At 48.7% G+C, this 27881-nt stretch overlaps 10 protein-coding genes across 10 annotated transcripts; 5 read left to right on the forward strand and 5 right to left on the reverse strand.

The window, feature by feature from the left end:
• Positions 1-261: 261 nt before the first annotated feature.
• Positions 262-4212, reverse strand: B0J16DRAFT_83096 (SNF2 family N-terminal domain-containing protein). Its single transcript, XM_046134533.1, has 5 exons — positions 3930-4212; positions 3687-3851; positions 2949-3629; positions 614-2899; positions 262-559 (listed from the first exon to the last, which is right to left on the reverse strand). Exons 1-5 carry the CDS (start codon positions 4011-4013, stop codon positions 425-427), a joined length of 3351 nt encoding a protein of 1116 aa, XP_045987534.1. The 5' UTR covers positions 4014-4212; the 3' UTR covers positions 262-424.
• A 438-nt stretch (positions 4213-4650) lies between these two features.
• Positions 4651-5695, forward strand: B0J16DRAFT_83142 (uncharacterized protein). The gene is made up of 2 exons (XM_046134534.1): positions 4651-4780; positions 4836-5695. Exon 2 carries the CDS (start codon positions 4867-4869, stop codon positions 5596-5598), a length of 732 nt encoding a protein of 243 aa, XP_045987535.1. The 5' UTR covers positions 4651-4780; positions 4836-4866; the 3' UTR covers positions 5599-5695.
• Positions 5696-6970: 1275 nt separating this feature from the next.
• Positions 6971-7533, forward strand: B0J16DRAFT_261605 (uncharacterized protein; the record flags this gene model as incomplete). The annotated part of the gene is made up of 2 exons (XM_046123281.1): positions 6971-7227; positions 7284-7533. Coding segments are annotated over 2 exons (507 nt in total), but the record flags the coding sequence as incomplete, so codon positions are not given.
• A 2899-nt stretch (positions 7534-10432) lies between these two features.
• On the forward strand, positions 10433-13170 carry B0J16DRAFT_354349 (uncharacterized protein; the record flags this gene model as incomplete). Its single annotated transcript, XM_046129366.1, has 6 exons — positions 10433-10505; positions 10568-10606; positions 10657-10762; positions 10816-10952; positions 11018-13022; positions 13071-13170. The coding sequence occupies 6 exons, from the start codon at positions 10433-10435 to the stop codon at positions 13168-13170; spliced, it is 2460 nt and encodes an 819-aa protein (XP_045987537.1).
• Positions 13171-13724: 554 nt separating this feature from the next.
• B0J16DRAFT_83198 (uncharacterized protein) lies at positions 13725-15580 on the reverse strand. The gene is made up of 3 exons (XM_046134535.1): positions 15435-15580; positions 15218-15381; positions 13725-15166 (listed from the first exon to the last, which is right to left on the reverse strand). Exons 1-3 carry the CDS (start codon positions 15469-15471, stop codon positions 14117-14119), a joined length of 1251 nt encoding a protein of 416 aa, XP_045987538.1. The 5' UTR covers positions 15472-15580; the 3' UTR covers positions 13725-14116.
• B0J16DRAFT_335692 (uncharacterized protein) lies at positions 15454-16027 on the reverse strand. Its single transcript, XM_046127103.1, has one exon. The coding sequence runs from the start codon at positions 16012-16014 to the stop codon at positions 15691-15693; it is 324 nt and encodes a 107-aa protein (XP_045987539.1). The 5' UTR covers positions 16015-16027; the 3' UTR covers positions 15454-15690.
• Positions 16028-16297: 270 nt separating this feature from the next.
• On the reverse strand, positions 16298-17056 carry B0J16DRAFT_317298 (uncharacterized protein; the record flags this gene model as incomplete). The annotated part of the gene is made up of 3 exons (XM_046125360.1): positions 16298-16496; positions 16626-16940; positions 17013-17056. The coding sequence occupies 3 exons, from the start codon at positions 17054-17056 to the stop codon at positions 16298-16300; spliced, it is 558 nt and encodes a 185-aa protein (XP_045987540.1).
• An 888-nt stretch (positions 17057-17944) lies between these two features.
• On the forward strand, positions 17945-20545 carry B0J16DRAFT_335695 (rab-GTPase-TBC domain-containing protein). Its single transcript, XM_046127104.1, has 7 exons — positions 17945-18121; positions 18207-18228; positions 18300-18309; positions 18375-18521; positions 18584-19029; positions 19086-19969; positions 20022-20545. The coding sequence occupies exons 1-7, from the start codon at positions 18080-18082 to the stop codon at positions 20277-20279; spliced, it is 1809 nt and encodes a 602-aa protein (XP_045987541.1). The 5' UTR covers positions 17945-18079; the 3' UTR covers positions 20280-20545.
• On the reverse strand, positions 20546-23028 carry B0J16DRAFT_335698 (uncharacterized protein). Its single transcript, XM_046127105.1, has one exon. The coding sequence runs from the start codon at positions 22675-22677 to the stop codon at positions 20821-20823; it is 1857 nt and encodes a 618-aa protein (XP_045987542.1). The 5' UTR covers positions 22678-23028; the 3' UTR covers positions 20546-20820.
• Positions 23029-25971: 2943 nt separating this feature from the next.
• B0J16DRAFT_361520 (uncharacterized protein) lies at positions 25972-27427 on the forward strand. Its single transcript, XM_046129752.1, has 4 exons — positions 25972-26295; positions 26399-26573; positions 26655-26968; positions 27030-27427. The coding sequence occupies exons 1-4, from the start codon at positions 26253-26255 to the stop codon at positions 27164-27166; spliced, it is 669 nt and encodes a 222-aa protein (XP_045987543.1). The 5' UTR covers positions 25972-26252; the 3' UTR covers positions 27167-27427.
• Positions 27428-27881: the final 454 nt, after the last annotated feature.

A 27881-nucleotide genomic window follows, 5' to 3' on the forward strand; every position in this document is an offset into this window, starting at 1 on the left:
GGAAGACAAACGGGCTTGTAATTCTTACCATCTCTCCAGGGTTTAGGAAAAGGTCGAAAATTGCACGATTGATCACGTTTCTACGACTTGGGATCTAACACATCATCCTCATCATGCAATTACGACAATCAGGGCTCGCTAGTTCACGACACGTCAAGTCGAACATAGGGCAGTGCAAACCTATATCTGGTTCTTCTGCTCTCAAACAACTCTTTTTACAATGTATCATCAGCCGTCCTCGCGCCTATATCCTCCAAACCGCCGAGGCATCGTGTGATGCGTGTTCTGGCCTTTGTAACAAATTACCAAGCCAGATTAATAAAGTATTGCACGATGACTTCTCCTATAATCCCTCAAAGCAACCAAACGCCAAAAGTCTATCCCTATACCGATCCGCATACCAGAGCCCTCTTTGTTTTTTTGCTTACTTCTTTCTACCCTTCTTACCCTTGGTAGAACCACCGGCGGAGGTGGCAGACGCAACACTGGATGCTCTGGATGGGGTCGCCGAGCTGTTCTTGCTGGATTTGACGGATTTGACATTATCAAGCGCCTTGTTCTGCGAGTTTGTTAGCAAGAGACAATAGATTAGAATCAACATTCAATGACTCACCTTGACCCCATTCTTCGCCTTCTTCTTCGCTGGTGCCATTCCAAGGATGCTGTCCTCGTCGTTCTCATCGTCAGGCTCACGCTTTGATTTTCCGTTGACTCCGTTTGAACCACGAGCAGGGACGTCTTCAAACTCTTTGACAATAGTAGTGATCAAAGTGGTGCAACGACGAGACAGCTCAATAGGAGTTCGGCTGAGGAAAAACCAGTCGAATCGGAAAAGAGGGGATTCTCGGATATCGTCTCGCATCTTCTCGTAAAGACCCTCCGAATCAATACCGTAACGATCAAGTAGTACCAGTAAAAATCGGTCCTCCTCCTCGGTGTACACTTTCTTGTTGGTAGTGGAAACAGAGTAGTTGATCTTGAGTTGCTGCAGAGGAACTCGGTACTGCTGCATCTTCTTTCTGAGAAGCTTTTGGTGATGTTCAACACGGCGTGTGCGCTCCTCGCCATCTTCAATGGTTTTGATGTATTTGGGATAGTCCGCAATTTCGGTATATCGTTGCCAGAAAACCTTGGCATACGCCTTGATTTCAGCGGGCGACTTGCTGTCGATCTCCACGGAAATGCCCTCATAATCGTTTCGTCCATACTTGCCTGATCCGTTGACAAACTGTTGGAAGTCTCGCTTGTTCCATTCTCCAAAGCCCTGAAGCGACAGCTTCTCTTTCTCTTCTTTCTCCTCCTCGGTCAAAGGTGTTGCATTATCAATTTCCTGTTGATCAAGGGCTCTTTCAGCTTCTCGCTCTTCAAGAGTGTCTTCTTCACCATCGGCTAGAGGGACCTTGTAGCCGATCTCCTTACGATAGTAAGCGGTTTCCCTGTCTTGAAGATCACGCAGGCGTGGTGGGTAGAACTGGTAATCGTGTACAGGAACCTGCTTGGGTGCTCGGGGTGCCTTGGGCTTGGCATCCGCCTTAGGGTTGGGATACATGGTCTGGCGGAAGTATTTGTCCATCGAGTACGACTGTTCTTTTCGCTCTCGTTTGGCCGGGTTAATCCAAGTCATGTTGATTTCTTTCTTTGTGTTGGCAAAGTTCTCGCCATTCCATTCGTAGGCAGACTCCGAGGTAAACTTCTGGAGATCATCAATTCCTAGCTTCTCATACTTGGCATTAAGTTCCTTCGTTCGGTTTTCACCTCTGGCCAGGATTGCATCGATATCGTCGTCATCGACCTCGCCGTCCATTGAGGCCATTGTACCCGTGGGTCCCTTGGATTGGAAGACCTTTTCGGCACCATGTTGAATCATGGAGAGAAGCTCGTCTTTGTTCGCTGCGGCCTTGGCGGCTTGCTGTGCACGACCTTGCTGAATGACCAGTTGATCCAGACGCAGCTTTTGTGCAGCTCTTTCCAAAACCTTTTCCTCAATGGCGTTCTCTGTGACGAACCTGTACACGACAACCTGTTTGGTCTGGCCGATACGATGGGCGCGATCCATAGCCTGTAAATCGGCCTGGGGGTTCCAGTCACTGTCGTAGAGAACGACAATGTCGGCAGTCGTCAGGTTAATACCAAGGCCACCAGCACGTGTTGTAAGGAGGAAGACAAACTTCTCCGAGCCAGGCTTGTTGTACTCGTCGATGGCAGCGATTCGGTCCTCATGAGCAGTTCCACCATCGATTCGGCAGTACTTGTACTCGCGGAAAACACAGTAATCTTCGAGAATGTCGAGCAGTCGACTCATCTGGGAGAAGATAAGAACGCGGCTGCCTTGCTTTTGCATCCTCTTAAGCAGTTTGTCAAGAACAGCCATTTTACCAGCATTGTACACAAGATGCTCGTCGGTTGTGTAAGGGGGGCCTGGCTCAGCACCCTCAAACAGGTAAGGATGGTTACAACACTTTCGGAGTTGCATAACAATGTTGAGCAGTCGAGTCTTGGACTCACGCTTACCGCCCGCACCGTTGACAGCGTCAATGTCCTTTTCCAGAATCTTTTGATACCATTTGACCTGCATCTCTGACATGCCCAGATAAACGTTGACTTCTTTCTTGGGTAGCAAGCTCTTCTCCACATCGCTCTTCACGCGACGCAACAGAAAGGGACGGAGGACCTTGTGGAGTTGCTGAACGACAGTATCTTGGTCACGGTCTTGTCCAGAGAACCACTGGTCAAATGCCTCAGAGTCACCAAAGACATCAGGAAGCAAGAAGTTCAGAAGAGCCCAGAGTTCGTGCAAATTATTTTGGAGAGGTGTGCCAGTGATAAGCAGTCGGTTTCGTGAAGAGAACAATCGAATGACCTGCGAAAGTGATGATTCTTCGTTCTTGATACGATGCGCCTGAATCCTTGTCAGTAAATATAGCGCTCAGTCAATGTGAGAAACATACCTCATCAATAATAATGTATTCCCAAGCAAACTTCTTCAGATGCGACTTCTCTCGGAGCACCATCTCGTAACTGGTAATGCAAACGTCGAACTTTTCGTCGACGAGCCTGTCGTTGATGAGGGCCTGTCGTTCATCCTTGGCACCTTGGAGCACCAAAACGTCGACCTCGGGTGTCCATTTAGCAAACTCTCGTTTCCAATTGTCCAGCGTAGATTTAGGCACAATGACCAGGTGTGGCCCGTTGATGTCCAGAATATGGCGTAGGTAGCCGAGGAAAGATATTGTCTGTAGAGTCTTTCCGAGACCCATTTCATCTGCAAGAATACCAGAGATACCATTCTCATGTAGCGAGATAAGCCAATTGAGTCCGGCAATTTGGTAGTCTCGCATTTGACCATGGACAAACGGAGGGGAATCGCGAAACACTGTCTCAGCAGAACCACCATGCTTCTCATCCTTCAGAAGCTCGGCATCTTCCTCGGCCTCTGTACGTCGACGTCGTTCGCTCGTAGCACCTCCTTGTCTCCCGGCTCCCTTCTTGCCGCGGGCTGCTTCGGCATTACGTCGATCAATCTCGGTCATGATGTCGCGGATTTGGGGATCGGGATTCGTCTCAATGAAATGACGGAATAGATCAGTGAGGCCGAGGAGATATCTGAATCGTCGAATTGTGTCATCTTCCTGCAGAAACACTGTTAGCATCTCCTCCTAACATCCTTGTCATGAAATGCGACTAACCTTGGATTCTCCTAGCCGGTCGTGCTTCTTTCCAAAAATGCTGCGACGGAGTTGGTTGACTTCTGTACGACGCCTTCGTCCATCTCCGGTAGGCTCTCCGGCGACACTACTAGCTTCGGTACTGGGGTTCTCGGTATCAGTGTAATCGGGGGTCTCGTCAACTTCCTAAAAGTATTTCATTTAGCACATGGTTTATGGATTACAAGTCACAGGTGAACTGTATTGGATAAAGAGTTAGCTTACCATTTCCTCCCCCTGGCGGTGTTCCTGCGCGTCGGACATAGACGCGTCAGTATCAACAGCCTTGGCTCGAGAGCGAGGCGCCATCGTGAGTCGAGTTTAGGATGAACCTCTTTACGCGACTGGCGTCAAGAAGACGCGTTTCAAGAGGTTACGATGCGAAGTAACACCCAATGTAAATGTTTCGAGCGGCTGGTTTTTCGGTTCCCAGGGCGTTGTTGGTGGAAAATCTTGTCGAGTAATCACGCCGTGAGAAGGCTTGAAAAGTGTAGATGCGTTTGTCAAGATGTTTGCAGGTAGAATCAAACGGTCACCTCGAAGGGGGCCAGTTCGAGGCTAGCGTCGCTGCGCAGGTCCCTTGTCATTATTTCTCGGTTCCACAATGCCGTGAGGAAGAAAGGATATTCCGGCATATAGAAACGACGTCACTGAATCATTGATTAAGTTTCTTTTTAATAGTTCATGAAGTAGCTATGCAACAGCAGAGCTCAAACCCATTCGTGTTTCATTCATCATCTCTCTTTTGACACTTTTGAACGCTCAAAACAACAATTCAAGCTGACAACGAAGTCCAAGTTAAAGACAAGTCACGTGGATCATTCTCCACTTCACCTGTAGACCCCTCGGTTAGTGCCGTTCTCAGGCTCTGTGCGGTGATGAAGTGGATGACTGGGCGAAGGCTTCAGTGACCCCAACCTTTGTTCCCTGCCAACAGTTCAGACTTGGGAGCAGCTCATCAGGAGCAACACAACCCACCTTCTTCGACTGCTTTGTATCTCCGACTGTTTGACAACTTTTCTCCTCTACAGGAGTATCACCAGACGACAAAACTACGACTTTACCCTACATACCAGGTGAGGCGATTATCCCCTTGGTGTCCATAAGCCGTCGCTGACTCTTCATTTCCAGCATCTCCGCTACTCTTCGTCGCTTAATAACGATGGAGCCTATGAGGGGCGTCTCTGGCGGTACGGGAAAGCAACCTGCTCAGCAAGAAAACCCTGAGCAGCTTCTCGACGTCTTCAAAGCAGCCGCTCTCTCGGTGACGAAGCTTTACAAGATCTCCGCTGCTGGGCAGTCTAAGGCACGAGCCGACGGATATCAAGATTGTCTCGATGATCTTTTGCAGTTCTTGGACAAGGAAGGACTGGGCCTTAGCGATGGAGAAGGATGGAAGATCCGCAAGTGGGCTACGGAACGACTTGACGGCCGCGAGAGCAGCTCTCTGAACACCGAGAGTGAGGACGAGGCGGAGAAGACAGAGACAGCTTCGTCCCCCGAACTGAACCGCCCGAATGTCCCTTCTCAGCAAGTAAACCAACTGCGAACCGACTCTGCACCTCCGAGTATTTCTCCCGTCATCGAAGAGCCAACGCCGATTGTCGTCCCCTCTCAAGATACCTTCAACTTCCAGTCGTCACATCCTTACCCGAACATCGCTACTCTCGACTTGTCCGATTCGAGGCCCCATGATGACTTTCCTTCTCTTACACGACCGTCAAAAAGCAGACTTGCCAATGGTTCAAGCCGGGCTTGCCCCAGGGGACCGGGACATTCGGTGCAAAGAGCTGGGAGTAAACGCAAGCTGAACTTTGACGAAATCTTTGATCTCGGCAGCCTCAACGGAAAGGACACATTCGGCGGTGGAGGTAAGCGTGGTCGACATGCTTAGTGTTGGGTATCTACGCTTTCTCCTTTGTTTTTGACTTTACAACACATAACATATTTGTCTCGGAGCACTGGGTACTAGAGGGAACGGAAACGGAATGGGACGAGGCATGTTTACAGACGGACGCATTGACTAGCGAAGAGCATGGGCGGCGTTTGGAGGACGTAACGATTGCATTTGGGGGGTGTCAGCGTGGCTAAAGGTTCTTGCATCCATATTTTGACCTAGCGATCATCCCCCTTCTTTTTACATTAACACGATAACATGACAATGATGAATCCTTCTTGGCTATTCGAGTATAAACTCCTTGAGCTACCAATTTCTGAAGTGGAAATGCTTCTGTTCCGACATATTCCTCCCTTTGAAACACTGAATTGGGTTTGAAATGATGGATATCAACCGTGAATGAGCAGTAATAGATGCTTTGCATTCTCGCTATTTAATCTTCTACAAATAATATCTATTGTCTTTAAGCTTAGGCTATGCCATTCAGCATTACTACCAATCCATCTGTAACATACATGCCGTCTTATGTCACTCAGTGTTTGAGCATCACATATACATAAACAAAGTTCTTGTTCGAGGCGAGTAGTATTTTCTCAACATCTCCATACTAAATTCAAAATCCAGCAATCAGATAGCCATCCATTTTTCATTTATTTACTTTGTTTTTGAGTGATTCGTCTCTATATCATTTGATCGCAGCGCGCCGGCTCATCTTCGGGCTTCTCTCCACATGCTCTTCTAGAATCTCTGTCGAGGTCCGACTTGCAGGGGACCTATGACATTGTTCATGCAGCCTGGTTGGTGCAAGGCACTACTAGCTCTGAAGTTACAGTAGCTGCACCCTGGCTTTCGCTTCGTTGATCGTGCATTATTTGTTTCTTCGCGATCACTTGGACTTCTTTCGCGCTTTCACGTGTGACAGTTTTTTACTCTTTTCTATCTTCTTTTCCATTCATCCGGACAACGTCGAGGAATTTCCATCTAAGGTATGTGCTTCACAATCAGACTTTATCAATATGCGCTCTGTTGCATCATCATCAAATGATGTCAAGGGCGCATGAGATTCCTTGACGTGATTTTATTTTCTACTTTTTTCAAGTTATCATCAACGTCCACTAACTCGGATTCGCATAGCAGCACCCCACGCGAAACAACGTATTAGATCATCCACTGCTTAATCAACATGTCGGATTCTGGAAAACAAGAAGAGAAGCCTTTGGGCCAGCACGAGATCGAGATTGACCATGACCGCGAGCACGATGAGCACGATGAGCAACAGGAGCCCGGAACCGAAATGTCAGCGAACGAGGAGGTGTGTTAGGCGCGCAAAGAGGTGGAATGAATATGGAAACTGACGCCGCGCCCTTAGGAAGAAATCACTGCTATGAAGCGCCGTGTGGCAGAGATGGAAGAGGAGGCCAAGAAGCTTCGCGAAATGCAGGCGACTCTAGAGCAGCAGTCTGCGGACCTTGCGGATGACAAAGAGTCTATCGATGCGCGCAGCATCTTTGTCGGCAATGTCGACTACTCCGCCTCTCCTGAGGATATCCAAGGTCATTTCCAAAGCTGCGGCTCTATCAACCGAGTCACCATTCTTCTTGACAAGTTTACAGGACAACCAAAGGGGTATGTTTCGAGTACTGCTTCACCCTTGAGAATACTGCTAATACATGGGTTCTTAGTTACGCCTACGTCGAGTTCACTGAGCCCAGCCTTGTTGCGCAGGCTCTCGTTCTCAACGAGAGCGTGTTCAAGGGTCGTAACATCAAGGTCACTCCCAAGCGCACCAACGTACCTGGCATGAGCCGCGGTCGTGGTCGCGGTGGGTTCCGCGGTGGCCGAGGCGGCTTCGGTGGCCGAGGCAGCTTCCCTCGAGGAGGTGGTTATCGCGGTGGCTACCGTGGTCGTGGACGAGGCTTTGCCCCCTACTAGGAGCAGGGCGGCGCATCATCTATGGGACATGGTCCACGATCTGGTCAACCTAGACCTTTCGAGATCGAAGTCGAGGACTCTCACGGGCTTGACCACAGCCCTTACCATCACGGGTTTATTGGTCACTAATTTTTTCCTATTTAGGGTTATTGTTGTAAGGAGAAGGGTGCGTTCAGCAGGGACAGGATGATATACCATCCATCAATCATGTCAGAGGTGGAAAACCATAGCCAGTCAACAACAAGCTGGGAGGAAGGGAACAGGAGTTTTCGGTCTTAACTTATATCTCGTCTTAGCAAAATCATACTATGAAACTAGTTCACAATATCATCTGCGCCTTCAGCCGCATTGTTCCTGTTCTAGCAAGGAGATGAGAAATTGCGACACCAGATGGCTTGACTGGCTGAATACCTACAAGCATGATGTTAATTACCTAGAACATGTCATGACATATTGCCACGCGTTCACTTAGAGGTATGAACTGCTCGAGAGGCCGCCAATACGGCACCCCCACATCACTCTGTGCCAGGGCTTAGGCATTCAACTCTAGTAGCCAGTCAAGGTCTGGATGCAGTGAGACACTCCCGGTATCAGGAAGCATGGAAGAATATTTGACATCTACCAATGGATACCAGGGTTGCAGCGATCTTACCCTGTAGTTTGACAGCACTCCGCTTATTACAGTTGTTGATTCATTTCTCAGCTGGTTCTATAAAAAATAGTCAAAGGTTTACTCGACTGTGATGCAAGACAAAACAGCCAACTGTTGTTTCTATTGTTAGTTGTGTCGAAACTCTGTGTTGGTGGGATGGTCCATAGTAACACATTCGTCGTGAATTCTGTTGTACCCATCAGCAACTACGTGCAAGTCGGTCGGCAATGCAGGAATACTATACTGTAATGGTTGTGCCATGTTTAATTATGGAACACAATGGCAGCTGCTAACCACCCTAGCTTCATGCCATAAGCCGTCGGCGCAATCAACCTGGTATAATCGACGTCTCTTTGGTGGCTCAGCGGCTCCAGGATGCAAACAAGCAAGCCACCTATGTGAGTTCAGATGCTGTCTGCTTTTCTTACAGACAATGTGAGACGAAAAATCCTAAAGGGGTAATACGAGTATATGTACCACAAGCATTGTATGTGATTGGTTTCAGAGTGATCCAAGAGAGCGTGGTTATTAGGCATTGAGGTCGTTCGTTGTTAAAACAGAGCAGAGAGCAGCAGTAAAGGCATCGCAGGCCTGTTTAAGCGCCAGATGATGCTCGATTTGACTAGGCGCCCGCCAGTTGCTGTGCCGGTGATCCGTATGTACGCCGCAATTAGCCTTGGAAAAGGTACCTAGGTAGATACCAGCGATGAATATTTCAGAGGTACTTATGATTCCATAACGTTACCGTGACATGATCCTAAAAGCTTCATTGCCGAGGCAGTTATCGATGGTGAATTCAATAAGTAATCATTATGTGAAGATTCCTCATCAACTACTGATCTAAGTGGCGACCAGATACTTGGCTAGGGGGATTCATGACGAGGGAGTCATAACTCAGCCTCAAGAAGCTGAAGAGATAAGGAGATGACACGAAATTAACAAGACATGTCAAATGAATGCAATGTACTCATGTCGGTTCTGGAAGATTCATCTTCTGATTAGATGTTTCATCCAAAAGGACGGACGTTCAGACTTTACCAAGGAACGAAGGCAAAAGAACCTCTGTTTACCAACCACTAACTTAATCTCGGGTAGGCTAGTTTGTTATTGTAGCCCACTCAAACCCGGAAATAGGACACAAGACGTCCATATCGATTTGATCAAGTCTTGGTCTGGGCAGGTGTATTGCTTGGCGAGGCAATAGGGTATCCAGGAAGGTGCCAAAATGTTGAAGCTAGAGTGTACGTGCTTGCAGTTATTCAGTGGCTGTACAAGAATTGTACTTTCAAAACCTAAGAAAATCCTCATAGAAATACCTCAGCTGCGTTACTCATAGAAAGTTGGTTCTTTCAAAAGAACAACTTCGGTTCTTCCCCACCTCGTGCACCCGCTAAGAACTATCCCAGTCCTTGAAACTGCACCCAAGCAAGCCCCCAGTTAGAGAGACTGCCAGGTCCAAGGCCCCAAAAAGCTCCTCTTCAGGCCGTCAGGTCGGGTTGATCGATTATCCTCCCAGCATCATCAACACCAAACCAACCATAAGGTACATAGGATCGTGCCTGAGCCCACTCAGATCGTGGCAATACAATCCAATCAAGCAACCGATTGTGCGCCCACTGTGGCATTTGGCATACCATCACATCCATTCAATACAGTACATACAATAGGTATCTTCTCTTTTCTTTTTTCTAGATGATTCACCAACTTATCGCCTTTGCTCAGACTGTTATCTCGCTGCAAGCTACCCAATAGTCACTGATCTTCCCGTTCCAGCCGTTGTCGTGCACCCTCTGCTCTCTCTGGTTGTACCTCGACTGTACACAGAGATCTAACTCAAAGGTGCTGCACTACAAGTACTGTACTTTACTTTACCTTACCTAGAAGCGGGGAGCGTCCGTGTCCAGTCTTTCTTTTAGGCCCGCGCCCGCCGCCCCGTGCACAGCCTCAACCTCCCCCATTGCCCCAACTCCAAGCGTCGTCAACTTTCTTCAGTTGAACCCTTCGATTTGAACCACCCGACGACCTACATCAAGCGCCTTTCCCTTTCTCGACAAGGCTTCGCTGCGTGACCCTGATCTTCACCTTCACGTCAGGAATACCCATATTCATCGTTGTCGTCGTTGTGACTTAGTCCCTCGCTGCGCAGTGCAAGAGGTGACACCATGACCAGTCGCACTGATTCCAAGTAAGTTCTCTCCCAGCAGCCTTCACAAAGCATCACTTCTGGCTTTCGCTTCAAGATTTACTATGCGATGTCTTCGTCTTCTGTATGATACTCGTGCTGACCCTCGTTGTAGCAGGCCTAACCTTCGGGTTACCAGTGAGTTACCGCCGTTCTTCTCTACCCCTCCGTTCGAATTTCCAATATTGACATCATCCAAGTTATCGCAGCCGATGGACTCTATAAGAGGGACGTTTTTCGTACGTATAGCTCTTACGACGACCCAGGACTTGAACACTAATTTCTTCAGGCTTCCCCGACCCTTTTGCTGTCGCGACCATCAATGGCGAACAAACCAAAACAACGACTGTCAGCAAAAGGACTCTAAACCCGTACTGGAACGAGAGCTTTGACTTGTAACGTACCCCGCCACCTTGATTAAAGAGATCATTCAACTCACATTCATCAGTCGCACCAACGAAGATGGCATCCTCGCAGTTCAGGTTTTCGACCAAAAGAAGTTCAAAAAGAAGGACCAGGGATTCCTAGGAGTCATTAATATTCGCGTTGGAGATGTCATACCCGAGCTCAGTCCCGATGCTGATGGTCAGTTCACTTGATTTACAAACAAGGAATGTGAAGAACCCTGCTGACGCCAAATGCGCATCTAGACCAGATGCTCACACGCGACCTGAAGAAATCAACCGATAATCTCGTCGTTCATGGCAAGCTTATTATTAACCTCTCTTGCAACCTTAGTGCACCCGCTCGCGGCGGCCAGGCATCGACAGCACGACCATCTTTAGGCACCGGGCCTTCGAACGCTTCAAACCTTTCCGCCCCCCCGCCAGAAAACCGACCAGGATCTTCGACGTCAGGACCGAACGGCGCAGGCGGCTCACAGGTCAACTTGGCAAATCGACCCTCCAGCATTAACTCTAATGGCGGCGCCGGCGCTCCAGGACCAAATGCATCGGGCCAGACTCGACAAACCAATCAACTCAGTCCTTTCGAAGATGCTCAGGGACGCCTACCTGCCGGCTGGGAGCGCCGTGAAGACAACCTAGGCCGCACCTACTATGTCGATCACAACACCCGCACGACGAGCTGGAACCGACCTACTGCAACTGGCGCTCAGGAGCAGCGAAATGACAGAGAGGCAGCTACCCAGGTTGAGCGACAGAGACATCAGAACCGTACTTTGCCCGAGGAGCGAACCGGTTCCAACTCGCCCACGTTGCATGCCCAACAGCCGCAACCAGCGGCATCACCAGCAACTAACGGTGGTGCGGTGATGCACACTGGAGCGACAAGCCCTGGCACAGGAGAACTTCCTCCAGGCTGGGAGCAGCGATGGACCCCTGAAGGCCGACCCTACTTTGTTGATCACAACACAAGAACGACCACCTGGGTCGATCCACGCCGCCAACAATACATCCGTATGTACGGTGGACAGAACAACGCCAACGGCCAAATTCAACAGCAGCCCGTGTCACAACTTGGTCCTCTGCCCAGTGGTTGGGAAATGCGCCTCACTAACACTGCTCGCGTCTACTTTGTTGACCACAACACCAAGACTACGACATGGGACGATCCTCGACTACCCTCGTCTCTGGACCAGAATGTTCCCCAGTATAAGCGAGACTTCAGGCGAAAGCTCATTTATTTCCGCTCACAGCCAGCTATGCGAATCCTCAGTGGCCAGTGCCACATCAAGGTACGACGTTCTCACATTTTCGAGGACTCGTTCGCCGAAATTACACGTCAATCGGCAACAGACTTGAAGAAACGACTTATGATCAAATTCGATGGCGAAGACGGTCTGGATTATGGTGGTCTCTCTCGAGAATTTTTCTTCCTTCTTTCTCATGAAATGTTCAACCCCTTCTACTGTCTATTCGAATACTCCGCCCATGATAATTACACCCTTCAGATCAACCCCCACTCCGGCATCAACCCGGAGCATCTTAACTATTTCAAGTTCATTGGCCGAGTTGTCGGCTTGGCTATTTTCCATAGACGCTTTTTGGACGCATTCTTCATCGGCGCTCTATACAAGATGATGCTCGGCAAGGCGGTAGCCTTGGCAGATATGGAGGGTGTCGACGCAGACTTCCACCGATCCCTGCAGTGGATGTTGGATAACGATATTTCCGGAGGTATTTTGGAACAGACTTTCTCAACTGAAGACGAACGATTTGGAGTTTTGACAACCGAGGACCTCATCCCTGGCGGCCGCGACATCGAAGTCACCAACGAGAACAAGAAGGAATATGTTGATTTAATGGTCAAGTGGCGAATTGAGAAACGTATCGCCGAGCAGTTCCAAGCTTTCAAGGAGGGCTTCCAAGAGCTTATTCCTCAGGATCTTATCAACGTCTTCGATGAGCGTGAGCTTGAGCTCCTTATCGGAGGTATTGCGGAGATTGATGTCGACGACTGGAAGAAGCACACCGATTATCGAGGATATACCGAATCTGACGAGGTCGTGCAGAACTTCTGGGCGACAGTGCGATCTTGGGACGGAGAACAGAAATCGCGACTGTTGCAGTTCACTACTGGAACATCTCGAATTCCCGTCAACGGATTTAAAGATCTTCAGGGCAGTGATGGTCCACGAAGATTTACTATTGAAAAGGCGGGAGAAATTACTAATCTGCCAAAGGCACACACTTGGTAAGTCGGCGTCTCCTTTTGCTGAAACGCAGAACTAACAATTGGCAGTTTCAACCGACTCGATTTGCCACCTTATAAGAGTCTAGAAATGCTTCAGCAGAAGCTCACGATCGCCGTCGAAGAGACCATGGGTTTCGGCCAAGAGTAGACAATAACGACATTACCTTCAGCAGGGACACTGAACTGGAAAGGTTTAAACTGCATTCAACTGTACTATTGTGGAGTGACCATTCTTGTCTGCCCCATTCCTTCCTCAAATATACAACAACCTTTGGGTATTTGCTTTGGTCCTAAGAGTGGACGAACCTGAGCCGTATGGCGCTGGTAGGATTAATATATCTCCAAAACGCGATGCTACATCTGGTCCTCCCTGTTGGCTTCGCCTATGGAGAGCGGACGGAACGTCTAGTGTGGCTGTCCAAACAGATGCGCCTCACTCAGTTTCGCTGCGTGGAGAAGTCTTGACGAATGTTTTGAATCCACGAGACAGAGGAATCCTTGGTTGCGACACTGCTGGACGGGAGAGAAAAAGAAACTGTACTTAGCCATGTATTACGTGTGTTGCCGGCCGCGGTAGCGAAGCCAGCATGTTTGAGCTGGAAGTTAAGAAGGACGGGGTTACAGCGCTTCATTTCAACTATTTATCACATATATAGCACTTTCACTACCTAAACTTCTGTATCACCTGACAAGAGTTCGTTCTATATGGCCCCTAGTACGTGTATGTATGCACGGCGTAGTCATCTATTGACGTTGGGTTTCTATGTGGGCATAGCAGAGGTTGTCGTTGAGCAACAAGAGTACCTGAAGTGACTCGATTCCTGATTAATGTAAAGCTCTAGCTGGACCGACAACATCCCCCCATTCACCCTCATGCCAGCCACACTTGACTACACTTGGTTTGATAACAACGGAAGCCGCCCATAGGAAAAATGAGCAAAAGTAAAAACAGTATAGTATGCATAAGAACCATCCCACCATAGTATGCATGGCTCAGGGCCCCTTTCCCGATAACGCCGGGGAAATCCTGGCAGTGTCTAGAAGCTGCCAGCCTCCGAAAACCTCAATCTCATGGGCCGACTCTGTCACGGTCTCTATCGAGAGTAAGGATGGAACCCGCGGTTCCCTCCTCGTCCACCACCGCGGTAGTTGGCCCCTGGCTTACCAGCGTTCTTGGGGCCGGTGGGCGCGTTGGCTGGTGGCGCATGTTGAGGATCAGAGCTTCCGCCGGCACTACCAGCGCGATTGAAGCCACCAGGTTGAGGGACATCATCGTACATGCCTTCCCATGAAGTAGGAGCTCCTCCGCCACCTCCCATATTGTAGCCTCCATGTCCTCCATGGTTGCCATAACCTCCTCCACGTCCTCCCCGACGGCCTCCTTGAGGCTGCTGCTGCTGATATTGGCTGTAGTTATCGTACCCACGACCAGCACCGCCGCTAGCAGAAGCAGTGGGACTAGCAACGTCAGATCCAGCATCTTGACCGCCTTGTTGACCCTGCTGCTGCATCATCTGCTGCATTTGTTGTTGCATCTGCTGGGCCATCTGCGGGTTCATGTTCTGCATCATGTTTTGAGCATTGGCGCCACCGCCTCCTCTGCCTCCCATCATCTGCTGCTGCATTTGTTGCATCTGCATCATGTTCTGCCACATGGCAGGGTTCATGGACATTCCTCTACTCATGGCCATTTGAGACTGCATCATGGTGAAGTATTGCTGCATTCGTTGGAAGTACTGGGCCATGACCTGGGGTGTCATACCATTGTTGCCCATTTGCTGGCCCATGGAGCCTTGGCTCGATTGGTCGCCGTCCTTTCTGAACTTGCTACGTCGCGAGGCTTCCTCTTCTTCCCTGAGGTTACCCCTGGGTTGGGCTTTCTTGACTTCGATTGGCTTTCCGTGGATCTCTAGTGGCACGTTAATGCAGGCATCAACACCTGCTTCGTTTTCGAATGTGACAAAGCCGAACCCTCTTGGACGGCCAGTGTCTTTATCCATCATGAGAGTCGCATCCACGACGCGGCCGAACTGAGCAAAGTACTCCTTGAATTCCTGGTCGGTGGTTTCCTGGCTAACGCCACCAACGAAGATCTTGCTTGTCTTTTCTTGTTCGTCTCGAGGAATAGCTCGCTTGGGATCGATCTATGTGATATTAGCTTGGCAGAAGAAAAGACAGACAAAGGTTTTACTTACAATCTTGCCGTCGAGGAAGTGCTCCTTGACCATGACTATGTTGACTGTCTTGGCATCTTTGAAAGTAAGAAAGCCGAATCCTCGTGACCGTCCTGTGCTGCTGTCTCTCATGACAGTGCATTCAACAACTTCGCCAAATTGTGAGAAGTAATCTCTTAGAGATTCTGGTAGCCGATATTAGTACAAGATCGCGCATGGCTATGTTTGCGTGACTTACGGTCGGTAGTTTCCCAGTTCAGACCACCAATGAACATTTTACTAAAGCAACATGTCAGTATTTGAGCCGTCTGCAAATATCATTTTATGCATCATGAGGTATCAAAATGTGTGTAGAACAAATGTGCTGGATCTGGCGTATGGGTTGAATCCAAGTTGAAGGCGAAGTGGCTTGCTTAGAAGGCTCGGAAATTGGCGAATAGTCAAAGGCTTTGCCGGGTTGGATTGCCTCTCGGACCTTAACAAAGCTGACTTGTCTAACTCCAGTGCTCTATACAGCGAGGAATCCAAATGACCTTGATTTGATCATTGCAATTCGGCGAATACTTTGCACCGCAACAAACAATCTGTGGAAGTTTGCAGGGCAATACGGGTGCATGCAGAATGTTAAAGCCCAGTAGAAAGAGAGTCGCTTGCTTTGAAACAACCAATTGTCCGGTTTGTTGTGGTTGTTGGCGGCAAACTGCTGCAGGATCCCTGCGCGCGGATGCAATAAGGGCCAGCTTCAGCTTAACAAGGGCGATGGTTGACAAAAAGTTGATCATGAGTCGCCACGATGGTCGAAGAAACGGCGCAGACATTGCAACGAGAGATGCCAGATCAGCTTGGTCGAATAATTTTTCGTCTTGTGCTATCGTCTTGACTGTCCTCTGTCTCATGCTAGGTACTGGCCTCGAGCGCTATTCGCTGCGAATCTCGCTATAGCATCTGGGAGTGTTTACCACTCCCGTCGGCTCAAAGATTTCTGCGACTGAGGGCTATGGAAGACTGAAGTAGTGTCTTTCGTCTGGTCTAGTGCCGGCTGATTCTTCTCGGGAGTATCCAAAGGCGAATCTCATACTGATATCGACAGCCTCCTCTTCCTCATAGACAGTAGCCCAGAGCGTCTTCACTGGTCATAGCTCTCGATCCCCATGTACTCTTGACTGAGATTATGGCAAATCCTCCGTTCTGAATCTTTGCAGTATAATGTCTCCGATAGCAAAACCTTCGCTCAATTTGACCGCGACCCTTTCTAGCCAAGCCAACGTCCGAGATGCATGCAAAGCTCAGTCGTGAACCACTATTACATGGCAGCCACATTGCCATCACGATTCAAATGCCACTGAATCACACCATACCGTGGTTTTTTTTGTTCAAGGGCGAATTTAAGGGATAGAAATCACGAAGTGCAGGAACGGTAGAAACTTACCCATCTTCTTTGGCGCTTGCCTTGTGAACTGTTCCGTAAGGAGGTGTCTGAGCATCATCATGCATGCCAGACTGGCCTGTGTGACCGCCATAGCCTCCCCCACCGAGATTGAAATCAACATCATCGTCATCATCATCCTGATCTTGAGTCATGTGTTCATCACCTCCGACATCCTGATGTTGGTATGTAGCGTTGTGGTCATCGTCGTTGTGAGTGTTAGTAGGAGGCTGCACTTCTGGGGCAGGGGGAGCTGCTGGCGCTGCTGCAGCAGGAGCAGGCGCAGGAGCCGGCTTGGGGGCATCGTTGTCGTCGTAACTATCAAAAGAGTCAGTACCTCAAACGGTGAAAAAGGCGCGTTGTCGAGCGTTTCATGGAGTCGAGACGTACAGGTCAGCGAAGAGATCATCCTCGAAGTTCTCTGGCTCGGTCATGGTAGCGGTTGAGCTTTGGCGCGTAGTCGTTAAGGAAAGGAGGATATGAGGAAGATGCGCGGAAGTTGCGCGCGTCGTGCTATAGGACTAGCGGTGGATTTATGTGGGGGGTTAAGAAAGAAAAGGAAAAAGTTATGTGTTTGATCGGAAAGAAATTGATTGATCAATGATTATTGAGAGCTCAAAGAGAAGGAGAAGAGGAGGCGATTGTCTGAACCATGAAGGTAGGTTCTACCAGCGGAGCTAAAGCCTAACTCACTTGGATGACTAAGCAGAGCCACATCCAATCAGGTGTTAGCGCAAGTGCAAGCAAAACAAACCACCTCTATGCCATCATGAAACCAACACTTGGACCTCCTTTGAAAGAAAATATTCAAGGTTTTGCAACGGAATAATATTCTTTGGCACCCGTTTCTCCATTCAGATACTTTAGAGTTGCTACGGGCTTTGGCGATTCATCATAACTCCTGAAATTGCTATCCCCTATAGTTCCTACAATATAAGGCCCATGAAAGTGGACACAGACTGATTATTTACATGCTTTTGCAGCAATAAGGAATGTCTCATTCTTTGTTACATGCTGGCTAGCCATATGAACATGCAGATATAGAATGACCCTAACCGCCGTCATGCATGTAGTGCTGTGATAGTGTTCTTCTCTACTCTCAACGAATAAGCGTGGATCCATCCTGAATTGAGGCCACGGGCTGAGTTGGCTAGCTGGCAGGCTCGACAGGCCGTAGCCGGGCAGACAGGGTCATGGTAAATTAGCGGGCACCCCCACTATACACCCGCCGCTGTCCAAGCTGTGGTAGCGCTGTTTGCGGGGTGATCTCGTGGTTGAGCCAGGGCAGCCTAATTAAGCCGTTCCTTATTGTTCATCGATCCATCGACTATGCCAATCCAACCAACCTACTGACTTTCCTACCTGCCCTTCCCAACATCATAGTGTCGCGTTGCATCGCAGCATGTAAAAGGCGTCTCAGGCCTCTTCTAAACGGCCTCACCTCTCCTCAGCGAACCATGTGGTCATCTTCTGGAAGCGGCAAGAAGCCCGCGCAATCTGTAAGTTCTGACTATCAGCGTCGAAGCTCTCAATGCTCACGAGACTCGACGTAATGGCTGCCCGCCTTTGCTAACAGCCCCACCGCCGCAGGAGATGGTCCAAGTTGGTATGTTCATACATAGGCGAACTCTACAATGACGAGTATTTGCTGATACAAGCCCAATCGATGTTGAACAGACCGATCAGAGTATGTATTATTTGTCTCGGTCTTCCGTATACTCTTAGTTCGCGCGCTGAAGCTTCTCCAACCAGGTCCGCATCGCCTTTCTGGAGACCGCCACCCCGAGACAGTCTTAGTTCCTCATCCAAGAGGAATATCGCGTCGCCTCCAGGCCATGGATCTGGCCTTGTTGTTGGCGCTGCATATTCCCATGCGGATATGCTCAAGTTCGACTCCTTGTACGCGGAATTGCCCTTGTACCTAAGGGAAAGGGCCTTTGTCGCTGACGTTGATATACCAGGAACTCCAACTCCTCTCGACCTAGAACACCACCCTCCTCCTCATCGGCCAAGATTCGAATCCAAGAAGCTTCTCCCCCTTCGAAGACGACACCTGGGAAGAACGGTTCCCCTCCTTATAAGAGCTACATCAACTTTCTTTCTAACACGAACGATGACTGGAAGGCGGACGAAGATGATATGATGGGCTATGAAGACGATGATGGGGATGACTTTGGCTTGCCCAGTCTGTCAAATATGAAGAGAAGGACGCGGCGCATTGCTACACAAAATAGGGCAGAGTCCAGTACGTTGTCACCATCAGCTGAGGGACCCTCCGATTCCTTCCTGGCGAGACGATATTCGAACAGCGCCGACATCGCTATCGAACGACCTGCACCTACTTACCCCATGCCCAAGAAAAGCGAGGGCAAGATCCTTCGACCACAATATAAGGAGATTCTAAAAGGTTTGCCGGCGCAATTCCATATGCTTCTCGTACAAACACTAACAAAGGATAATAAGACCCCGCCAATGCTCTGCACCTCATCAACTACCCTACCGTACCTTCCAACGCCACTCCTAAAGAAGCCGATGCCATTAATTCCCGAATCACACGTATAAACAAGTTTAAGAAACTCTTGCAAGCTTCTACCATCTCGATACCCGACTTGAGACAACTTGCTTGGTCTGGAGTGCCGCAGGAAGTCCGCGCCATCACCTGGCAGCTGTTACTCAGTTATCTTCCCGCAAATAGCGAGCGCAGAGTTGCCACTTTGGAGAGAAAGCGTAAAGAATATTTGGACGGTGTTCGTCAGGCATTCGAGAGAGGGGGAGGAACTGCAACCACGTCGGCCAACACAGCCCCTACAGGACGAACTCGAGGTCTAGACGAGGCCATTTGGCACCAGATCAGCATCGATGTGCCTCGAACTAACCCGCATATCGAACTATACAGCTACGAAGCTACGCAACGATCACTCGAGCGGATTCTTTATGTGTGGGCTGTGCGTCATCCAGCCAGCGGTTACGTTCAAGGCATCAACGATCTCGTAACGCCGTTTTGGCAAGTATTCCTTGGCATTTATATCGGAGATCACGATATTGAGTCCGGAATGGACCCGGGACAACTGCCCAAGTCCGTGTTAGACGCAGTAGAAGCCGACTCGTTTTGGTGTCTAACAAAACTGCTCGATGGCATTCAGGACCACTATATCGTTGCGCAACCAGGCATCCAACGCCAAGTTAGTGCGCTACGCGATTTGACAGCACGTATAGATGGCAATCTGTCTAAGCATCTCGAGCAGGAAGGTATTGAGTTCATCCAGTTTAGTTTTCGTTGGATGAACTGTCTCTTGATGAGAGAATTCAGTGTCAAAAACACAATCCGAATGTGGGACACTTATTTGGTTTGTCAACCCCCAATCAACAAACACTCCTAGAAACTAACAAAGGTACCAGGCTGAAGAACAAGGCTTCTCCGAGTTCCATTTGTACGTGTGTGCGGCCTTCCTTGTGAAGTGGTCCGATAAGCTCCTCGACATGGATTTCCAAGAGATCATGATGTTTCTTCAAAGCCTTCCCACCAAGGGATGGACCGAAAAGGACATTGAGCTGCTTCTGAGTGAGGCATTCATCTGGCAGAGCCTCTTCAAAGGCTCTGCGGCGCATCTCAAGGGCCAACCTGCTCGTGAACCCGTCACGAATTTACAACTATGAAACCAAAGATGAAATCTTTATACTAGCATGCAAGCTTGAATATGCATATCGAAATACTTTCGGCGTTGGTTCATGACGGGTGCGGCGCGACTGAGTGCATTTGGTACAATGTTAAGAACGAGATTATATATACTGTAATGTGGATGAAAACCATGACCACGCCGTCTCAGCGGTTCTTTGATGCTTCCTTGTACTATGGTCTCGAAATGCATAATGATGTTGAGATTTTGGATCATGATGTATTAGTTGGGATGGGTTAGCCTAACATTTGCAATTGAGAACTATTCCGTCTCTTGTTTGTTTAACGTTGTTGATTTAAGGTATCCTTATGTGACTTTTATCTCCCAAAACATAAATGGCTCGAAATGACTAATGTCTGGGCGCATTATATGCCATCCACATTACATCGCAAACATCCACCCTCTATAGACAAATAACCCAATTCCGGAACGCCAGGCCGTCAATATTAGTTATATACATGAGCGCTAGAGACTATCCTAGTCACATAGGACCAGAACCGCAATAAACAGGTGCGTTGACCTCAGTATGAGTACCGCCGTATAGAATCCTTCCTAGGTTCCACGAGATCTCTTATAAAGCCTAGCTTCTCGCGATCTTCATCGCACACCCGAGCCCATTCGAGTAACAGGCGCCAGGTATAGAGGCGCATATCTTCACGCCGCAAGACCTGACTAGCCCAGTCTCTACCCCTCTCTGCAATGAATCGGGCTGCGGTATCTCCACCGGCTTCTTCATCGGTGAAGAATTCCAGAATGGGATATAGATCCTGAAAAGTATTGTCGAAGGGCACGAAGTGAACCCATGGGGTAAGGCGATCATCATGCCATTCTGCATAGATCGTTGCCTTGAGAGGCATACTCGAAGAGCGCAAGAAACCTCGGAAGCGGGCGCTAAAGGAGTTGCCATCGGTATCCGGGAGGAACTTGAAACGATATTGCTCTTTCATGGGCATATGATCGAGTTCACGGAAGTAGGGAGCGAACTGTTCGCAACCAACCTTTTCGCATAATAGCCGCTTAAAACCACAGTCGGAGATCTTCTTCAGCCATTGCCCAATAGTGTTGGTAGCCAGGCGAGTGCTATTATAGTGATTGGCGTCTGGTAATTGGAAAGTTTTCGGCTTGACTCCCTGATGTTCAACACTGTCGACATATGAACCGTTAAGCATCTGCATGAGACGATGACGGTGAAAGCGGTGCCAAACATCAGGTCTTGGCTCGCCGCCGGAGGCATCACCCCTCCAAACAATGCCTGTTTTCTTGGCATGCCATGCTGGACCCATCTTCTCCCCTCCGGAGTAGAACTCATCCTTGGTGAGGTACATGGCACCAGGAATCAAAATTTCGTTATTCATTGGAAGTTTGGATCCACCGAACAAAGGAATCAATTCGGTTGAGGTAGACAAGCTGAGAGGGGCGACAAAGCTTCCATGCATCTGGCGTAGATGTGGCTGTAGGCAAGGATCTTGAGAGGCCGTCCAATTCTTGATATATCCTCTGTACGCATATTCGGGGTTCCAGTTTGATGGGTACTCGACAGGAGCTTTAAAGTCTGAGACTTGTTGGACATTGCGCGACGGAGCGTTAGGGTCACACGTCACACGCGCAAGCTCCCAGTAGTTAGCTGAGCTATTGTACCAGTAAGGGTCGTACGGCTGAGGTTTTTCGTCGTCGAGTTTGGAAAGACTTTTGAACTTGTTAAATACTTCTCTCAAAGGCGCTATCCGGCGGTTGTCACGCTCTCGTTCGACGAGTTTTGATAGGTCTTCGAAAGGGACCAGAAGTCGGGGCTCGTCCATATAGTTGATGGGCATGTCAACGTCGGGCAAATCCTTGGCGAACTCCTTGACAAGATCGGTCCATAACTCCAGCCATGGCACACGATTTGTTGTGTCACCAACGCCAGTAGCCTCGCCGTTGCGAACTTTGACGACCCAGTGCCAAGCCGATGCACGCCGAGCAAGTGTGTGAGAGTCAAGCGCCCAGTAAGGAGCCAGATCCTTGTATATGCGATCGAAATAGTCCTCCACAATAATGCTCTTGGAATCAAGAGCAGCTTCTACCCACTTATCGAAACCCGGTGGGGGGTGACGCCCTCGACGAGAGCGATACCGCTCAGCGGCGTCATATAAATCGTAGCTTCGTTTTGAAAGGACGCTCTCATGACGAGCGCGGGCGTCGGCCATGAGCTTCTGAATTGGGTGCTTTGGACCCAGAGTGACAGGGCCTTTCGGTTCGGTAACATCCCAGCCTTGACTGCTCGTCCATAGTATGTAATTGGTGATCGCGAAACATATGAGAAATAGTGTACTGAGGTAGCGGAAGACTAATCGAGAGGGCCAGTTCGATAGCCATTGTTTGAACCGAGGCCACATCATGGTCGCGGTTATGATGTAAGAAAATGACGGCGGCGGAGGAGTCGGAGAATTTATGCGCGCCTCAAGGGAACGGGCAAACGAAGCATCGGTGGGCGATCGCAAGCTCAAGGAGCGAGATTCAAGGTCATTATTGAGCGAGATATTACTTGATTTGTGCCGGATAAAGGATACGTTCGAGGTTGGTCTCGGTAGGGATTCGGCGGGTCAGGGTGGATATCGTAGAGAGGAAAATCAGAATAGGTAGAACAAGACAGAAGAAAATCAGAAAGAGGAAGAAGAAGAAAAAGTAGGGAAAATAGTATGATTACCCAAGCAGGGACAAAAGTGGTGAGTTGAGGATTTGGTGTTGAAAGAGGTCAGGTGGAACAAGAAGGAGTTCCTGCACATGGAAGTACCTACTGTACCTGCCCTGCCCTGTAGCCTGTCGAAGTGGAAAGTGGAATCGCCGGGAAGTCGCGAACCAAGACCTGGCCTGGCCGGCCCTTAGTGGAGGGGAGGCGTTGGAGCGTGGAGAAGTCACACTTGGAGATTGATTTTGCGGGCCACCTGCAGATAAACTTACAAGGGCTGACAGCTCTGAATGGAAGTTGCCTTGTCTCTTGAAGTATAACCTCGCAACAAAGAACTTAATCTGACATGTTGTTAAGTTAAAACCCTGACTGGGGCATATACCATTGACACCTGTAGTAAGCAGGACGTTGAAGGAAGCAATGGAGCAGTAGGAATACCCAGGCTATTCGCGGAAAGACTTGAGTCTAGAAGCTAACGACTAGCTCCAAATCCTTCTGTGTTGGTTGGTACGTAAGTTGGTTGGTTGGTTACATTATCTTCAGTTCTTGGAGACGCATTGCTAGGATCTGTTGATGGTGCCATTGTGTTGAGCCACGGCAGAAACCTCTATCTTTGTATCTTGTGATAATATTTGATCCTTCTTTAGGTACTTAGGTACTGACATGTGCTTCCTGTAGCTCTGTTCAATAACTCTCAGGTTGTACAGATACAGTACCATGCATCCTCCAAAGCCGCCCACTTTACCGTAGGTGGTCAGAGAACAGGTCGTCAGCCAGAAAGGGGGAAAATCCGAGTCTCAGAACGGCAACTACTGTCCTGCCCGCGTCCAGCCCTTAGCGGGGTGGCTTGGCGTCTTGTTAGTGATCCATGGACTGAAGGAGCACTGACCTGGACAGCGTTGGAATGCTATTTATGTCACTAGGGACGAGCTGTCATTCATATTATGTCCCTTGTTTCCCATAGCTCCAACCCTTACAGTAAGAGCTGTCAGTTAAATTAGAGCCTGGTTTTTGAATGTCATTATCTTGAACTCGATTCTGTGTGAGTTTATGGTTATGCATGCACATCAGAAACTAGCTGCGCCTAGCCTTACGTTGACGCCCCATGGCTGACTTTTATCCATTTATATGCAGAAAGTGACATGATAAAATCTCAGCCAACGGCCTTTTTCATGTACCAATGTAACCAGTACAACTGTCTCTCTTCTGACTGAAACATACCTGATCCCTGCAGGAACCGGCTTTAACCCCGAAAACGCGACTTGATATCCTCATCCAGGGGTGAAGTCAAATTATTGATGTAAACCACCCACGGTCATTACGGTCAACCGCGATCAATACAAAGTCGCTTGAGAGATCCCAGTCCATAAAATGCTTGAGCAATGGCCAATGCGAGCAGCAACCGAGGCTACAAGCATTTTGCAATCTAAAACCCAGCAGAGCACGATCAGCAAATCCACAAGCTTTATTTAAGTATCATCACTTCATTGGCTGTATCTCAACTGACCGTGACCCTGCCAAAATATCTTCTGCATAACCGACATATGATTGAAGCTGCGGCTAGTTATCCCCGGCTCCGAAGTGAACTACCCCTGCTACTGTGTACCCTTTTACTGGGCTACAGAAAAACTGACTTCCAAGGCTTCAGGCGCCAAAATAGGGTGATCTTAGTGCTGGCGTTGAAGTGGCATAAAGTAACCAGATTATTTCGTCTCCTGTGCTCTCGATCGTCAGTTTTTCTGATAACCTGATGCCCTGTCAGTAATCCAAGTTCTCATTTATACAGTCCGTCGTACGAGTTCCTGCTTTAACGGCCTCGAATCAAGCTAGTGAATTAAACGCCCCTTACAGAAAAGGGGTCAGAAACTCTGGGGAAGATCTACAACAGCACGTTAGTTCACACATCGCGGTTAGGTTAGACTGCATTCTAATGGAAATAACCATAGTTTGAAGCGTAAGGGTTTCCGCTCAGAAGTTCACCAGGGTGTTTCATAACCTGAACTGACATTTGATGTCCTGTTGAAGTATCTCAGCTTGATGACAGGCTTGTATCGACTCGCATACAGTACAGTGTCTATAGAACAGCCCAGCTCGAATGTTTCATATCAACTACTCGATGTCATTGCATGTATTGCACTCGTTCATTCCCCATTTTGCTCCTTGCTTCAGCCCCAGTTTGCACCGGTTTCTGTTAATCTCTGACTACATGTATATGCCTTCGGCAAGAGATCGATTGAGCTTGAATGTTCTTTCGAGAAACCAAACAAAGACAATATTAAAAACATCTTGGCTATCCGAGGAAAGGATATGTACGTTTCTGTATCCGCTTCTGCTGTGTTTGTAGAACACGAAGACCGAGACTTTTCAGCAACATCTCTGATATACAACTCAGACCCAGTCTGTCTTTTATTGCTAATGCATCTCGAATATTAGTGCAATGATCAATTTCCATCTACTGCCGCTTGCCCTGAATCAATATTTAGCGACCCCCTGATTACAGATAGGCGATTTCATCGTAACTATCTCCAAAGCTTGATGTGAACCCCAGCAATGATGAGTTAGGACCCTGTTACACCAAAACTCAACTGCTGGGAGCAAAGAGACGAAATTAGTAGTCCATTCATGTATGTCATTTAGACTGCTGTCGTGCTGTTTATTTTTGCGCCCGAGATTTCGAGAGCAGCCTTCCTAAAAACTCCGGGACAGTCTATAGCGCTGCATCCACCATCGAGAACTCTGATCTAGAGAGACGGGAAGTATTTGCCACTAGATTCGGATGACCTGAGTCTAGGTGAATCCGTCCCAATAGAAAAATTGCAGTCTGATGGCAGACTCGCCTTCTGGGTGCAATATGAACGTCATGGATTTTGATGATAGAACCTTTCAAACCCCGTGACGTCTTAGTACGAGGCGAAACATTTCGCGATAAGTTTCCAAAAATTCATCTGGATATCTTAGTTTCAATCCTTCCTGATTCAAGACTCTCTTCTCTGAATTATTTTTAGACGTTCCTTCCAATACTCAGTAGAAGTCGTTGAAGTTATCACCAGATAAGCATCCCCACGTGGCGGCTAATCTGCGGGCTGCCCATCTAGGCTCGATCAGCCAATCAGAGTCGTCTTATTCCGATTCGGCAAGCAAAGAGGCGAACCATCCAAAACGTCAACCAGGAAAGCTTCGCTCCGCCAACGCCGTCGACCACGTCCGCGCCAATCTCCCCTCTACAACCCCCCGATTTCGTGCAATCGAGGTAATCTCGTCTGCCGATTCACTCTGTCGCACAAGATGTTGTCTTCCACGCGATTCGGAGCCTCAATGGCCCTCCGAGGTGGGTGTTCTCGACTCTCCCGGCCGGCGGGTTTTATAACTCGAATATCGAATATGGCCATCGCAATGTGAAAATACCTTGCTAACGTTACTCGATACTCTAGCCAAGCCTACGGCTGCCGTTATACCCTTCCGAACCGCCGCTGCCGCTTTCACCACCAACTCTCGCCGCGATGCGAGCGCTGTCCAGACTCAATCAACCACCGGTGTAGGCAATGTTCGCCGAGAGGTTCCCCTGCCCAGCGAAATTGCTCCTAAGGGTGCTCTCCAATACGCGCTGTACGTTTTTATGTCGAAAAATCCGAACTTTGGGTGTCCGGATCTCCATATATAACGAGGCTAACTCGTATACTCCCACAGGACCACACTCGATGCTGTTACCAACTGGGCTCGCCAGTCCTCTCTCTGGCCTATGACTTTCGGTCTGGCTTGCTGTGCCGTCGAAATGATGCATCTTTCTACACCACGATACGATCAGGATCGTCTCGGTATCATTTTCCGTGCCTCGCCCCGACAGTCCGATGTCATGATTGTTGCCGGAACTCTTACCAACAAGATGGCTCCTGCTCTTCGACAGGTTTACGATCAAATGCCTGAGCCCCGCTGGGTTATTTCCATGGGTTCTTGCGCTAATGGTGGTGGATACTATCACTACAGCTACTCAGTTGTGCGAGGTAAGTCACCACAACCTTTATATAACCTCAAGACAACTTCAGACATGCTAATCCTCTCCAGGCTGTGATAGAGTGGTACCTGTGGACGTATACGTGCCCGGATGCCCTCCTACGAGTGAGGCTCTCATGTATGGTATCTTCCAGTTGCAGCGAAAGATGAGGCAGACCAGGATCACCCGCCAGTGGTACAGGAAGTAGGCTCGTATCTTCATAAATGGAAAGATGCGACTGATTGGAATCACGAGAGAATGGCACAGAAAGTAAGAATGACATTGAGCAAGGTTACTGATTGTGGTTGTGGTTGCGGTTGAAGCATATGCGGCGGAAGCGTATAGGAAAGGGGTTGGGATGGCGGTCACCCAGGACTAGAGCAGTTCCATCTCCTATATTCAGCTTTGTAGATTTAGTTTCTTTTTAAAAGAATGGAACAGCAAGAAACAATTTCTTTTAATCTTTGTGATTTTTGTTGTGCATCTGCTTGACTACTCGGGTTGAGGTCGCGCGTGAAGACAACTCCAAACATCGAGCACCGTTACATAAGAAACAAACCACCATGCGATTTCATTTACTTTCATCAATAAGAATCTAACATTCAGCTGCATGTTTGTTGATTTGTCGAATTACTGTTTGTCCACCTGTCGGCCTACGTGCTCATGTACCAAAACTAGCACAGCATGCCATACGGTTGTACATTGGATCTCTGCCTGGACGAGAGACACAAAGCTGATTCCTCTCTACTGTCCCTTTTCGTCAATAATAATGATATGATATTGGAGGATACCTTGAAGAATCGAAGCAACACAAACTGTTTCACCTTATGACCCAAGGCCAAGTTACATTCATGAACCAACAGCACCGCCCAAGACCAATATTAGCAGCAAAGTCAATGTCTGTTCATATATCACCACTTACG

The sequence above is a fragment of the Fusarium flagelliforme genome (assembly GCF_020744385.1).
Source record: "Fusarium flagelliforme strain FIESC 12 MPI-CAGE-AA-0113 chromosome Unknown B0J16scaffold_2, whole genome shotgun sequence".
Classification (NCBI taxonomy): Eukaryota; Fungi; Ascomycota; class Sordariomycetes; order Hypocreales; family Nectriaceae; genus Fusarium; species Fusarium flagelliforme.

Bases quoted from the DNA above. Each gene is read 5' to 3' on its own strand.
- B0J16DRAFT_83096 (XM_046134533.1), bottom strand. From the start codon at position 4,013: ATGGCGCCTCGCTCTCGAGCCAAGGCTGTTGATACTGACGCGTCTATG. The intron at 3,852-3,929 runs GTAAGCTAACTC...AAATACTTTTAG, and splicing joins ACCGCCAGGGGGAGGAAATG to GAAGTTGACGAGACCCCCGA. The intron at 560-613 runs GTGAGTCATTGA...ACAAACTCGCAG, and splicing joins AGGCGAAGAATGGGGTCAAG to AACAAGGCGCTTGATAATGT.
- B0J16DRAFT_83142 (XM_046134534.1), top strand. From the start codon at position 4,867: ATGGAGCCTATGAGGGGCGTCTCTGGCGGTACGGGAAAGCAACCTGCT.
- B0J16DRAFT_83198 (XM_046134535.1), bottom strand. From the start codon at position 15,471: ATGTTCATTGGTGGTCTGAACTGGGAAACTACCGACC. The intron at 15,382-15,434 runs GTAAGTCACGCA...ATCGGCTACCAG, and splicing joins GAACTGGGAAACTACCGACC to AATCTCTAAGAGATTACTTC. The intron at 15,167-15,217 runs GTAAGTAAAACC...AATATCACATAG, and splicing joins ACTTCCTCGACGGCAAGATT to ATCGATCCCAAGCGAGCTAT.
- B0J16DRAFT_335692 (XM_046127103.1), bottom strand. From the start codon at position 16,014: ATGTCTGCGCCGTTTCTTCGACCATCGTGGCGACTCATGATCAACTTT.
- B0J16DRAFT_335695 (XM_046127104.1), top strand. From the start codon at position 18,080: ATGTGGTCATCTTCTGGAAGCGGCAAGAAGCCCGCGCAATCT. The intron at 18,122-18,206 runs GTAAGTTCTGAC...ACAGCCCCACCG, and splicing joins GCAAGAAGCCCGCGCAATCT to CCGCAGGAGATGGTCCAAGT. The intron at 18,522-18,583 runs GTACGCGGAATT...TTGATATACCAG, and splicing joins ATGCTCAAGTTCGACTCCTT to GAACTCCAACTCCTCTCGAC.
- B0J16DRAFT_335698 (XM_046127105.1), bottom strand. From the start codon at position 22,677: ATGATGTGGCCTCGGTTCAAACAATGGCTATCGAACTGGCCCTCTCGA.
- B0J16DRAFT_361520 (XM_046129752.1), top strand. From the start codon at position 26,253: ATGTTGTCTTCCACGCGATTCGGAGCCTCAATGGCCCTCCGAG. The intron at 26,574-26,654 runs GTACGTTTTTAT...ATACTCCCACAG, and splicing joins GGTGCTCTCCAATACGCGCT to GACCACACTCGATGCTGTTA. The intron at 26,969-27,029 runs GTAAGTCACCAC...AATCCTCTCCAG, and splicing joins CAGCTACTCAGTTGTGCGAG to GCTGTGATAGAGTGGTACCT.